This window comes from Megalobrama amblycephala, linkage group LG24 (genome assembly GCF_018812025.1).
Source record: "Megalobrama amblycephala isolate DHTTF-2021 linkage group LG24, ASM1881202v1, whole genome shotgun sequence".
NCBI classification, from domain to species: Eukaryota; Metazoa; Chordata; class Actinopteri; order Cypriniformes; family Xenocyprididae; genus Megalobrama; species Megalobrama amblycephala.
In genome coordinates, this window is record NC_063067.1 from 25,458,816 (window position 1) to 25,472,812 (window position 13,997).

At 36.4% G+C, this 13,997-nt stretch overlaps 1 protein-coding gene and 1 long non-coding RNA gene across 3 annotated transcripts; one reads left to right on the forward strand and one right to left on the reverse strand.

The window, feature by feature from the left end:
- Positions 1–2,843: 2,843 nt before the first annotated feature.
- On the reverse strand, positions 2,844–13,791 carry LOC125260459. 2 transcript variants are annotated; one of them, XM_048178839.1, is made up of 6 exons: positions 13,026–13,772; positions 10,153–10,729; positions 8,836–8,976; positions 8,607–8,670; positions 4,548–4,814; positions 2,844–4,052 (listed from the first exon to the last, which is right to left on the reverse strand). In XM_048178839.1, exons 2-5 carry the CDS (start codon positions 10,718–10,720, stop codon positions 4,772–4,774), a joined length of 816 nt encoding a protein of 271 aa, XP_048034796.1. In that variant the 5' UTR covers positions 10,721–10,729; positions 13,026–13,772; the 3' UTR covers positions 2,844–4,052; positions 4,548–4,771. The 2 variants fall into 2 exon arrangements, with proteins under 2 accessions (XP_048034796.1, XP_048034797.1); XM_048178840.1 differs by lacking the exon at positions 8,607–8,670 and having other exon boundaries at positions 13,026–13,791.
- Positions 8,448–9,152, forward strand: LOC125260460. The gene is made up of 3 exons (XR_007183048.1): positions 8,448–8,684; positions 8,826–8,950; positions 9,038–9,152. It is a non-coding gene; the product is annotated as an uncharacterized LOC125260460 (long non-coding RNA).
- Positions 13,792–13,997: the final 206 nt, after the last annotated feature.

Here is a 13,997-nt window from a genome sequence, read left to right on the forward strand (position 1 = left end):
TTACTAATACATTATTAAAATCAAAAGTTGTATTTGTTTATATTATTTAATGGGACATTGTTGTAAAGTGCTACCAATTAAGTGATTGCCCATTTTTATGCTGGTGAAACTCTTAAAAAAAGAAGATACAAATTAGAGATAAATAAAGGATTTTACTAAATGTATTGGTAACATTTATATTGGTAGTGTATTGATCAATTATAAACATTTTAAGAAACTCTTAATACTAATTAATGTCCAATAAAGGTTGGTGTAAAGCACTTAATGTCATTTTCTGATTTTCAGTGACCTAATTTAATTTGTTAAAGGATTATCTAACTCTTTACATATGAGCTAATTAAACAATAATAATTTGTCAATTACAGTGACAATGAATGAAGAACTCACTGTTTATATAGTCTATTAATGTTTTAACTACAGTTTATAAACTATTAATTAAAAGGCACAATCTGTATTTTTCGCTGCTAGGGGTCGCTAAACTCTTCAAAAACAATAACAAAGGTGTAGATTGTTGACAGTGAACAAGTGTTGAATTATGGAACTTGTCATGCTGATGGATTTAATAATGTTTATAGGGAAATAATGTTTATGGATGCATGAATGCATTCATGTTTATGAAGCAGGGCGTGGCCGAGAATCGCGGGCGCAATTGCTAATGAGAGACAGATATCAGTGCCACACGTGAGTCCCAGGGGATATAAGGAATGAGGACATTTCATTCTACCGAACTACCCGCAAGTGCTGAAATACTACTCATACAGATCAGTTTATTTGATGAATTAAAATTGTGTGGCAACACAGTGCTGTTTCACTTGGTCTAATGTTACACTATCATACTAAACTGCATTTGAGCATGTGAAAGTTGTAATGTTATTCTATGTAATAGTTTGTTGACTGTATGAGACTAACAGTAAGCTAGATCAACATTAGAATATCATACTGATGATATTTTAACATTTCATCGTGTTGAGCTATATAACATTGATTCGTCTTATGTAGCCTACCTTTGCTTACCTGTCTAATAACGTGCAAGAGCAGCGTCTCTGTCAAGTCGAAGTTTGTCACAAAGCTCTCGCCATCTCGAAAACACCACGTCGATATTGATCCTCGTTTTATTTCTCCTTTTGTTCCAAAGTTTGCTTGCCATGGTCCATAATGTTTGAACGAAACAACAACAGCGTGCCGCTAGACGTTACACAGCTGTCCGCGTCTGTTGCCATGGTTACTGTGCAATACAAACGGAAACCAGGGATAACACAGATATTACATCATTGGCAGGTGACAAGGGACGGGCACTATTTAAAATTGTGAATTTCTCTGAATTTACAAATTCTTGGAAACATTTAGGATAATCTAAGAAGATCAGAGAAAAATTGCAAAGAGTTTGAAGTTATCATCATCTACAGTGCATAATATCATCCAAAGATTCAGAGAATCTGGAACGATCTCTGTGCGTAAGGGTCAAGGCCGGAAAACCATACTGGATGCCCGTGATCTTCGGGCCCTTAGACGGCACTGCATCACATACAGGAATGCTACTGTAATGGAAATCACAACATGGGCTCAGGAATACTTCCAGAAAACATTGTCGGTGAACACAATCCACCGTGCCATTTCACCATTGCCGACTAAATCTCTATAGGTCAAAAAAGAAGCCATATCTAAACATGATCCAGAAGCGCAGGCGTTTTCTCTGGGCCAAGGCTCATTTAAAATGGACTGTGGCAAAGTGGAAAACTGTTTGACGTTCGACTGAAATTTGACGTTCTTTTTGGAAAACTGGGACACCATGTCATCCGGACTAAAGAGGACAAGGACAACCCAAGTTGTTATCAGCGCTCAGTTCAGAAGCCTGCATCTCTGATGGTATGGGGTTGCATGAGTGCGTGTGGCATGGGCAGCTTACACATCTGGAAAGGCACCATCAATGCTGAAAGGTATATCCAAGTTCTAGAACAACATATGCTCCCATCCAGACGTCGTCTCTTTCAGGGGGAAGACCTTACATTTTCCAACATGACAATTCCAGACCACATACTGCATCAATTACAACATCATGGCTGCGTAGAAGAAGGATCCGGGTACTGAAATGGCCAGCCTGCAGTCCAGATATTTCACCCATAGAAAACATTTGGCACATCATAAAGAGGAAGATGCGACAAAGAAGACCTAAGACAGTTGAGCAACTAGAAGCCTGTATTAGACAAGAATGGGACAACATTCCTATTCCTAAACTTGAGCAACTTGTCTCCTCAGTCCCCAGATGTTATAAAAAGAAGAGGGGATGCCACACAGTGGTAAACATGGCCTAGTTCAACTTTTTTAAGATGTGTTGATGCCATGACATTTCCTGAAATCAACTTATTTTTCCCTTAAAATGATACATTTTATCAGTTTAAACATTTGATATGTCATCTATGTTGTATTCTGAATAAAATATTGAAATTTGAAACTTCCACATCATTGCATTCTGTTTTTATTCACAATTTGTACAGTGTCCCAACTTTTTTGGAATCGGGTTTGTATAAACTAATAGTTTGCAAATGATTTTAAATACTTTATTACTATATAAAGTGTTACCAATGTATTTTAACGCTAAGTTAACATATTTATAATATATTATTGAAATTGTTTAAAAAAAAAAAAAAAAAAACCTTTCACATTGACCAAGTGTTATAATATTACCATTTCATTCTTGTTTTATTTTATTGATAGCACTAGTTTTTAACAGCAAAGTTTTGTGGGGGAAAAAGTTTTGTGTGTTAATCTCAGATATGCTTTTAACTTTTCCAGAAAACATTTTAACTTTTGCTTTAGTATTATGAAAATATAACAGTCAATAGTTTAATTTTGTTGACTGTTTAATATCACAATATTTTTCTTACACAATATAATAGGTTTTTAAACATGAAAATATACAGCTGCCTGGACATCAAAAGGGTGAAGACCCATGTCCTGGGAAATTATAAATTTTACTGTTTATTATTTCATCTAGCATCAATTAGAATTATGATGATTTGTGTTAAATAAGTTCAGTTCAGAGAATATAGGACACCTGTGATGGGCCACGGCTGACTATAATGATTAGGTGGTTAGATCACAGGACCCTGCTTACATCAAGGCCAAACTCCATGAATCATTTGAGATTGATTAGCAATGGTGCTCAATGCAGTATGTGTTTATACAGGATGCACTGAAATGTCAAGGGTGGCTAATGGAGTTCCAGACACCACACAATCACATCCAGAAACAAATACTGCCATTATTTTATGCCAACCATTAATAAAGACATAAGCCTGATCATGCAGTTGTACAATACGTCATCTACCACCTTCAGAACAAACATCTACTGGTCCTTCCATAGACACCACCTCCTCAATTAAAACGCATGACGAATTACCTTTTAAAAATTGCATAATATCCAAAGAGATGCTCAGTCTGATCTAGCCAAATAAAAATCACATGACAGTTGATCCATATCTTACATTTTATACCCAAGTGTAATGTTGTTTACCATAAACATCAGTTCTGAAATTAGGTTACACGCAGCATGAGGTCCCGATAAACTATTTAAATGTCACAGTGCAGAATATTTCTAACATATACAACTGTTCAAAAGGTTGGGGTCGGTAAGATTAGGATATTTTTGAAAGAAGTCTCACCAAAGCTTAATTTATTTGAATGTTATTACAATTTAATGTTATTACAATAAATGTTATCACGATTTAAAATAACAGTGAATTTATTTTAAAATGTAATTCAAGTTGAATTTTCAGCATCATTACTCCAGTCTTCAGTGTCACATGATCCTTCAGAGATTTGGCACTCAAGAAACATTTCTTATTCACAGCTTCAACATCAGGTTCAGTCCTTGTAATACTACTACATACTACTACATTTGGCTTGTTCACAAAAGCAGCTACACATATATCACAGTTTTCGTTTTGTTTTTCCCGAATTTACCCTATTGCATTGTTTGGCGTTTTTTACTTCACAGTAATACGCTGTCAGTCTGGATCACAGGTATTCTGTTCTTCCAAATCTTCAGGCACCTACCAGGAAATGAAACATGATATGAGAAATGACCTGAGAAATGAACTGCACACTTACAATAAACCAACCTGAAACCATCTATAAGAAAGAGGAAACAAAATGAGGAACTAACTAACTATTTTATTAACTATCTTAATGACTAACTTTGTTGTAAGAGTTTGATTTCTCATGAACATCCTGAAATTTTAAAACTCAAAACTTCCTCCTCAGTGGAAAAAAAAGCAGCAATTTTTGAAACTAAGCTGCAAAAACAACTTCTATCACTGTTATAAACGCATGACCACATTACACATCACCCATCCATTTGAACAGGAACTTGGCTCAGTCACAGTGCTATTGTTTATCAACATCAGAAGAGTTAATGATTAAGTGGGAAAATACGCCAAACCTTCCTGGTGGCGTTTAGCACGTTACTCCGCAAGACCCAAATGTGCTCCTCTACTTTAATGCAAACAATTACACACATTTGCTTTTGCTGTCTGGTCTGTTTTTACCTGTCTATGGGCCGCACACATTTGTGTGAAGGAATCCTGGAGGTATTGATAACCAAACCCCATGATTCGACCGACCGTCTGGCTGCACAGTCCAGCCACTTTGGCAGTAAAGTCCAGGGTGAAGGCGAGTTTGACCAGCTCAGGGGAGGCGTCTGTGGTCTCGGGAAGAGGACTAGGGATCTCGGCTACGTAGTAATCTGCCAGCTGCTGGAATGAGCTGTACGTCAGTTTCTGGAGGAAGTCTTGGACACTCTTGTTCTTGCTGATCTAGAATAAGAATACAAGGGGATCTAGTAGGGGTGTAATGGAACAAGTATTCATCCCGAACAGTCACGGTTCGGTGCATACAGTCAATGACAAATACAGTCAGTCACAGACGAACCACACTCCAATCCAGAAGGGGGCACGCGGTAATGCAACACTGTTTGCTAACCGCCACAACAGGAAAAATGAGCAGAAGAAGAAGAGACGATCTATGCACCAACCCAAAACAAGAGTTCAGATGGCACGTAAGAGCTTGCTAGTAGCCTATACGCTGGAGTTTCGATTAATTTTTGGGATGTGCTCCACAAACTTCACGGAAAAGAAACCAGAACCATTTTTTTACAAAAACACATTTTCAAATTATGTCTTACACCAGGTTCATACATACTTTTTCTGTGCCCATGCTAACAGTTTAGAGTGTTCACACTGTATGTGGATCTAGTCCGGCAAAGCATTCTAGAAGCGGCTGAATTAAAGTGACAGTGCATTGTTCGCATAAAAATAAACACAGACTGATACAAAAATGTAGTCATTTCACCATTAATATAATTGACCCTTCGCAGAGACCCGCCCCCCTTAGTTACTGTTGCTTTGTCCGACAAGCCATGGCGCTCTCACGCCACACGCAGTGAAAAATACATTGCGGAGCAAAGAGGACACTGACTACACGTCGACAAACAAGACAGAGCAGGTTACTTATGATATTAAACAAAGTCCCAGCTTTCAAATTAAGCAATTTTTTTTACAGATTGCTGTAGTGCCTCAGCTCAAACGGCTCGTGAACCAATCATCGCTTCCTACTAGTTCATTTATAGCATCAAATAAACATGAATGAACATGAGAAGGAATGTTGTTTCAAACGCAGAAAGACGTAAATACACACCATTTTTTTATAGTTCAAGTCCACCGAGGTTAATCTTCTAACTCCTGACTGCTTTGTCGGACAAAATGGCGGATTCGGCGTTATGATTGGTTAGATCGCTTGTCAATCAAACTCCCGGCGAAGGGTCAATTAAACTCTACTGTGTTTCACAGTCAACATATGCTTTTTTTGCCCAGGGTAAAGGAAGGAAATCTACAACTTACATCACATTTAGATACTATAAACAAGGTGATATACTGGATGACACTTGTCTCTTTGTGGAGGTGGAAAAACAAAGCTCTTTACGACCCACAGGATTTCTTGAATTTCTTCTATAGTGGGCAGATGACATCATCCAGATGTGCCAATCACTGGAGACTACAGGAGTGCAAAAACTAATCCCTGCATAAGTTTTATTTTTGGTTATTCTATTTATTTTGTACTTTTATAACACAAGCCATGCTTTTCAGTTTTGTAGCTTATTGTGACTAAATAACTTTTTTTTTTTTTTTTTCTCTAAAAAAAAAAAAAAAAAAAAAAAAAAAAACAACAAAAAAAAAACAACCAAGTTGGATTGAAAATTGACAAACCCAGGTGATTGGGTTGTTTTAACCCAGCAGTTGGGTAAAATGTTTGCTCAGCCTGCTAGGTAGTTTTATTTAACTCAACTATTGTTTAAAATTACGGTATTTCTTGCTTAAAATGAACCCAAAATATGTTGGAAATTAACATTTATTAAATTGCTTATTAATAAATTGTTCACATTTTGATTATTATTGTTGCCTCTAGTAATTGTGTGTCTTATTTTTAATTTCCAACCTATTTTGGGTTCATTTTAAGCCAGCCATATAGTAACTTTCAAACAATAGTTGGGTTAAATAAAACTGGGCAAACATTTAACCCAACCACTGGGTTAAAACAACCGAATCGCTGGGTTTGACCATTTTCAACCCAACTTAGGTTGTTTTTAACCCAGCATTTCTTAGAGTGTACCTAGGGCTGCACAATTATGACAAAAATCATAATTGTCGATTATTCCCTTGAAATTGTAATTGCGATTATTAATTACAATTATCACAATTTACATGAAATAATGTTTTGAATAGCTTTATACCATTGTTTGAAGCAATAATATTTTTTTTTACTTGGTCTGCTTGATTTCAAATGGTAAATTGAATTTAAAAAAAATTAACAGTAATAAAATAAGAAAAAAATAACAAATTACTAACAATAGCACAAATAAATACAATAGAATAAAGATAGAAATTAAATAGACTGCTTTCTTTTTTTCAGGTAGGTCTAGTGATCAGGTAAGAAACTGAATAAAGAAACAAAGTAGTCAAATGTAAAATAACATTGGATAATCTTCATTGTAAAATTAAATACAGATTAATCAATTAAAGTAACAGAAGTTAATCAGCCAAGAGCAGTAAGTGACTTTTTTTGTTGTTTGATTAACAATTTAGAGCGCGGCATATTTATTCGGCTACTGTCCCTTTAAGATTTGACAGACACATTCTTCCTGAACTGTTTTACGATACTCACCAGAGCCATGGGCATTGTAGTATTGTTTCTGAGTGTATTTGAACATTAATCTTGAACATAAAGGCGGCTTTATTATGTGTGTCTGCGCTTCGTGTGAGCGCGAAATATGCGGGAATTAATACAGTTATGCGCAATCCCGCGCCGAAATTCAGACCCGGTCACACCAACACTATTAAACCGGAGAGCATGCATGAGACGATGAAAAGAGCGCGTGCGTCTCAACTCGCTGTCAGAGAGGAGAGCAAGAACGCGCAGCTGGCATCGGTGTATCGATACTGCAGAAAGGAGTATTGGTATCCTTTCTGATATTTCAGTATAGATACATATCGAAATATAGATATTTTTGACAGCACTAGGCTGTGTGCACGGCTTTTTGAAAATGGCGCTTCCTGTTGTTTCGCTTTTTTCCCCCGGTGTTTCGTGTGCGTTCGACATATCAGCGCACACCTACGTCACTGGTATCTCCTTTTGTGCTGGGCTGGACCTTTTACACTCTGAAGTAGTCATGATTCGCCTCTCACAACATGACCAACTAATAACACAACTCTTAAACATGATATGTTTTCCTTGTAATCGCGCCTTTGAACGATTACGAAATCGTGGCATCCGTAATCGTAATCGCGATTAGAGATTCGATTAATTGTGCAGCCCTAAGTGTACCATTACACTGTACTGGTACACTTAGGGCTGCACAATTTACACCCCTAGGATCTAGCTGTTTCCTAATATGTAAATGACTATGAGCATTCAGCTGGTCATTATGTCAAAAACCACAGAATGCTATAATTGACCAGTCAGAATACAGTATCCTAAAGAGTCTTGTAATGTGATAAATATGGATTGGTTATTTCCTTAAAATAACTTCTGTATATAGTTATATATATATTCTGTATATAGTTCTATATATAGTTGATAAGAGTCAAATGACTGAACCTTATGTCAAAGGATAATACTCAAACATCAGTTAAGATTCTTTAAAGTTGGCATGAAATCAAAATTGACCCTATTTACTTTATTAGCGCATATTACTAGTCTTGTGGTGAACAATTAATCTGTGCAGGTTAATACACAGAAAAAAAATTGTTTGTCACGGTAATCTTTAATCAAAATCTGAAAAGTTACTTCCGGTCTGGAATGGCGTTCCTTCCGGTCTGGAGTTACTTCCGGTCTGGAATGGCGTTCCTTGAAAACGCTTAAACCACTCCCCTCCAACCGTTAATCTGCTATGAGCGAGAGATGGAGAGAGGAGGAACTCTAAAGTAAAACCCTGCCCTCTATTCAACATTCCGTTTCACTTGGAAATACGTCACAACATTGGAGAAATGTCGTTTGCAATTTCCGGTTCACGGGGACTTTAAATTAAATGAACCAAAGTTTAAAATGCTAACTTTTTGATCAATAATATCTCCATATGTTTCAGCAAGCTGATAATCCTCTCTGTAGTGTCATCACCTGAGGAGACACAAGTGTGTACATTTACAGTTTGTAATATGAACTTGTGATACATGTTTTGAATAAATAAATAAAATCTCCCAGAGTATTCTGTGGAATTTATTCTGCTCTAAAACATGAATTGACTGAATCTCCAGCTAGTCATGTTTCATTAGAGAGGGTCACCTGCAGAGCTGAAATCTTCTCCACGAGCAGCAGAGGGCAGTGGAGCAGGATCATCTTTCGGACTAAACTGAATCTTCTTCACAATCAACTCCAATTCTTCTGACACCGTCTCAAAGTATGTATTACTGGAGCCCACACTCACTACATAGAGAGGAAGGGAAACAAGAAATCATTCACATTTTTTTTTTTTTTCCTTTTCCAGATTTACTAGATATGGACCAACAATACAGTGGCATTCAAGTATGAAGGCCTGTTCACACCAGAATTAATATTTGGCACAAAAACACAAATTTATATGGAAATACTGCAGTTATCCAAGTAACCTTATCATGGAGAAAACGGAAGTCAAACATTATTTACATATTGAGATTTTTGTATTTGCTATTGTGTTCATCAAACAACACCAAATACAAGAGTACAGAGCCAGTTCCAGATTCTTCCTCTGCTATTCAGTGTGGTGATGGGTCACTGACATACAACAAATAGTAATAAATACAACATTTAAAAATACACAATCCAATACTCCATTTTCTTGCAATGCTGCAAACCAGCAGCTTAAAATTCTTTCAGAAAAGTTCTTTCTGTTGTCGAGAAACTTTCTCTTAAATCTCTGTTGTCGAGAAACTTTCTCTTAAATCTCTGTCTGACTGATGTGAAGTATTGGATGGCTAAAGGGATGTAACAAGGATGTTAAAGATCACCTGGGGTTGCTTCCAGGAAAAAAAAAAAAAAAAAAATATATATATATATATATATATATATATATATATATATATATATATATATATATATATATATATATATATATATTACAGTGAAAAAGTTAAAGTCTATCCTCTCTGTTGAGGACTTGGAGAAATTTGTGCATGCCTGTGTTTCATCCTGTTAAGCCTGGGACACACCAAGTCGACGTCTAAGAACTAACGGCGACGAAAGCTGACTGTGACTGATAATGAGCTTTTGTGCCACTTCTGAAGTTTTAAATAGATTCGTTGATACAGATTTTATATTATTCTAATTGAATTTGATTAAATTTGACATAAAATCTAATTCAATAAGGTTAGAAAAAACCCTTATTAAAAAATAAAAATGCTCCTGGAAATCAATTTAAGGTGGCAGATATTGCTCCTTAATGTCAACATTCATTTCTGTCTCCACAACAGAATTTGAAGAACATGATATGCTTCGGGAGACAGACAGGCCTTAAACAACCAAGGTACCAGCACAAAAACACTAAAAATACTAAAGATAATACAAAAGATTTTTTGTCAATATTGCACACCCCTACAGACAACACTCATCAACTTCAAAACTCACCATGTGAAAGCTGTTCCTCATCGGCAGGAACAGGAGTGAAGTCTGTTTGTAATGACTCTCTCTGCTCAACCTTTTGATTTCTGAACAAGATCTTTTTCAGAGAGTGCTTTTTTCTCAAACTCTTAGTGTGGTCAATCCCCCGTTCTATAATAGATTGTCCACAATCTGTTTCTGAAACTCCTTCTCCATTCACCTTCAGGTCAGACTTCTTCTTAGAGAAGAGGTTGAGAAAGCCTCTGACGAGAGAACGCCTTTTGGTCTTGCTTGGACCTTTCGGGCTCTCACAACGTAAATCAGATGCTGATGTTGTGCATTCAGTGCACTTGCTGATCTTCAGATGCTTCTCTACGGACAGGCGGTGGGTGGAGGTGTCACTGGATGCCCGTCTGGCCTGGCTTTCTCGTTCATCCCTTCTCACCCTGTTGAGTTGTTTCCGCCGATGTTTCCTGCATCCTTCATTCAGACTGAGGCTCCGCTTGACGTACGTCTCTAACAGACATTTAGCACACTTCTGATCCAACAACAGCAGCTGAGAGGAAGCAGACTTGAACATGTTTGTTCTCTGCATTCACAATGCCTATATAATGAAACAATATAACACTGTTAGAATCAAAACACACACACTATATTTTCATAGCATTTTATCTATCCCAAACACACACAATTAAACAACTTTTCCAGTTCCACATTAAAGGATTAGTTCACCCAAAAATGAAAATAATGTCATTTATTACCCTCATGTCGTTCTACACCCGTACAACCTTCGTTCATCTTCGGAACACAAATTAAGATATTTTTGATTAAATCCGATGGCTCAAGAGTGGTACCGATGGTACTTCATCTCTCAAGATCCATAAAGGTACTAAAAACATATTTAAAACAGTACATGTGAGTTCAGTGGTTCTACCTTAAAATTATAAAGCGACGAGAATACTTTTTGTGTGCCAAAAAAACAAAAAAAAACAAATGACGACATTTTAACAATATAGTGATGGGCGTTTTCAAAACACTGTTTCAGAGCTTTATGAATCGAATTAGTGATTTGGATCTCCTATCAAACTGCTAAACTGCTGAAATCACGTGACTTTGGCGCTCCGAATCACCGATGTGTTTTGAAATTGGCCCATCACTATATAGAGGGTATGCATAGAAGTCACTTTCCCGCCGGAACGCGCTTCCTCATCTGGACCGAGTGGCAAAAGAACCTGCTGCATTACTGGATTTTATAGGGGAAACTGCGAAAACAGCGAGTAAAGCAAACACTAAATGTTGGGCTCGAAAGTGTTCCTTATGACATGTCAAAGAAACATAATCCATGGATACCGACATGCAGCCAGGAGTCGTGTTTCCTGACATTTATATGTGCCTGATTTCGACGCTGGGGAAATACATAAAGCAAATCTGCCTGTGAATATTTTATATAACTACAATATAGTTAGGTCTGAATTGGAGTAATTACGTATATCAATGTTATATATTTCATCATATCGTCAAGCCCTAAAACTTGTATACAGTAGTTTGTGTCAGTGTTTATATAAAACACCCAATTATGCAGAATAAGATGGTAAATATTTAATTGATGAGTTGTCAACACAATATATAACAATACAATATATAGGGTATGATTTTACCCCAAAATCCAACATTTTGACACAAAATGATAACTGCAAAACATGTTTCTCTGCCTGGAGTCCAGCTGTTTCTGTGAATTGCAGCAACCTATTTTCTTTTCTTTTTTTTCTGTAGCTTTCAGCAGTCTGTAAAAATATACCTCAGATTTCGTGTCAAAGCTATTTGTACAGTCAGTCGCAAACCTCTTTCCCGTTTTGGATGTGTTTTTTTGCGGCATTCACGCTGAAAACCAATGCTGCTATTCAGTCTTTTGCCACTCAGTGGGCGTGACCGCAATCATAACGGTTGAGGTTGCATACCCTCTATTGTTGAAAAGTCATTATTTTGTTTTTTTGGTGCACAAAAAGTATTCTTGTCGCTTTATAATATTAAGGTAGAACCACTAAACTCACACAAACTGTCTTTAGTACCTTTATGGATCTTGAGAGAGGAAGTACCATTGCTGTGAATTCAGGCCTCACTGAGCCATCGGATTTCATCAACAACATCTTAATTTGTGTTCGGAAGATGAACGAAGGTCTTACGGATGTGGAACGACATGAGGGTCAGAAATAAATTACATTATTTTCATTTTTGGGTGAACTAACCCTTTAAGCATTTGCTCAATTTGACCAGAAGTGATTTTTCAACTTGGTTTTGAGTTTTTTATTTTCTTATTTTTGTCTTCTGTGACCTTGGTAAACATTTGTTTTGATAACCAATGGCTGTGGTGAAAATGATCCTACAACGATATCATTTTTTATTTACAGGCATCATTTTTATTTATTTATTCACACAATAAATATCGAAACTATTTATAATTATTTCACAGTTTTTAGATTATTATATTTTTTCACTCTGATGAAGGCATATATATTACATATAACTACCTAAACTGCCATAGTTTTAATTAAATGAAGAAGATGTTTTGAGCAAATCTAAACAGTTAAAATTAATTATAGCCTATCCTATGTGAACCTGTCAACACGGAAGTTGCTTTCCGCTGTGTCTAACCTAGTGATCTGCCTACTTAGATATTTTTGGGCATCATAGGCTATCTACGACTATGATTGCTTTAAATGCTTCATTAAGTAGGCAGCTCACTAAGTTTTGAGACACAACTTTTACCTTCGTAATCTCCCATTTTGTAGACCTACATAAAACAACTTTTCATTTGTTGATACAGACAGACGCGCTGTCCCATTCATTAAACTTATCACGACATCACTGGTTTAAGTAACGTTAGGCCAATAAAACCTCACCTTTTTGGATGTAGACCACCTTTGGACGTAGAGATCAAATAACGGTAACCTCACATTGGAAAAGTGCTTGCAGAAGTGACGCTACAACTTCCCTGCAAGTTAACAACAATATAGAATCACGTGACATTCATGGCCCACCTACCTCATGAATATTCATTAGCATCATACATAATTATTACATATTGTAGCAGTTAATTAAACTGCAACTAGTAGTTCTGTAAAACACAATTTTATTTTGTAGTCATTAGAAAATAAAAAAGAAGCACTCTACATGTTAGCTACTACATGATGTAATTTTAAACTGTCCGCATGATGGCGCTATATTCAAAGTTAATTCTATTTATATTCCTTATAAAAGAAAATACTCAAATAGTTTCCTCTCTTGCATTATTGAGGCATTTCAATGTCTGCCATTAACAAACAAAATTTATTAACAAAAAATTTATTTTCCTTGAGCCTAATGTGTAATAGCATTACATTATTTCATGTTGCATATAATCTTTTTGTATCTCTCCAACTAAACTGACATTATACCCTCTACATGTTCATATAGGCCTCTCTATTTTCTCTTTATAAACTGCCTTAAGTTAAAATATTTGGGTATTTCCTTCTCTTTGAGCTCAATAAACCAAACAACCTTAATCATCAGGCTCTTCTTCAGGCTCAGCTTTGCATAATCAGTATCGCAGTGCCTCCTTTAAAACACACTAAAACTAATTGGAAATAATCAATGAAATATTTACAGTGTAAACTGGTCTATTCGCCAGACTAGGCTCGGTTAGTTCCTGACCATCCTTTAAATTGACAAACTGTCGGACACCTTATTTACTTATTCCGTTCCATTCCGATAACATCAAAAGACTTGACAACTTGATGAGTGCAGAAGCCTATCACACCAGAATTCAATCTGGCTGGCGAAACATAACCTGTGCTTACATAGACCACAGCGAAGCAGATATTCAACTTAAATTC

Coding starts and splice junctions, on each gene's coding strand:
- LOC125260459 (XM_048178839.1), bottom strand. CDS start 10,720: ATGCAGAGAACAAACATGTTCAAGTCTGCTTCCTCTCAGCTGCTGTTG. Junction 8,671..8,835: donor AGAAGATTTCAGCTCTGCAG/GTGACCCTCTCT, acceptor GTGTCTCCTCAG/GTGATGACACTACAGAGAGG. Junction 4,815..8,606: donor GAGATATTATTGATCAAAAA/GTTAGCATTTTA, acceptor TTCTTATTCTAG/ATCAGCAAGAACAAGAGTGT.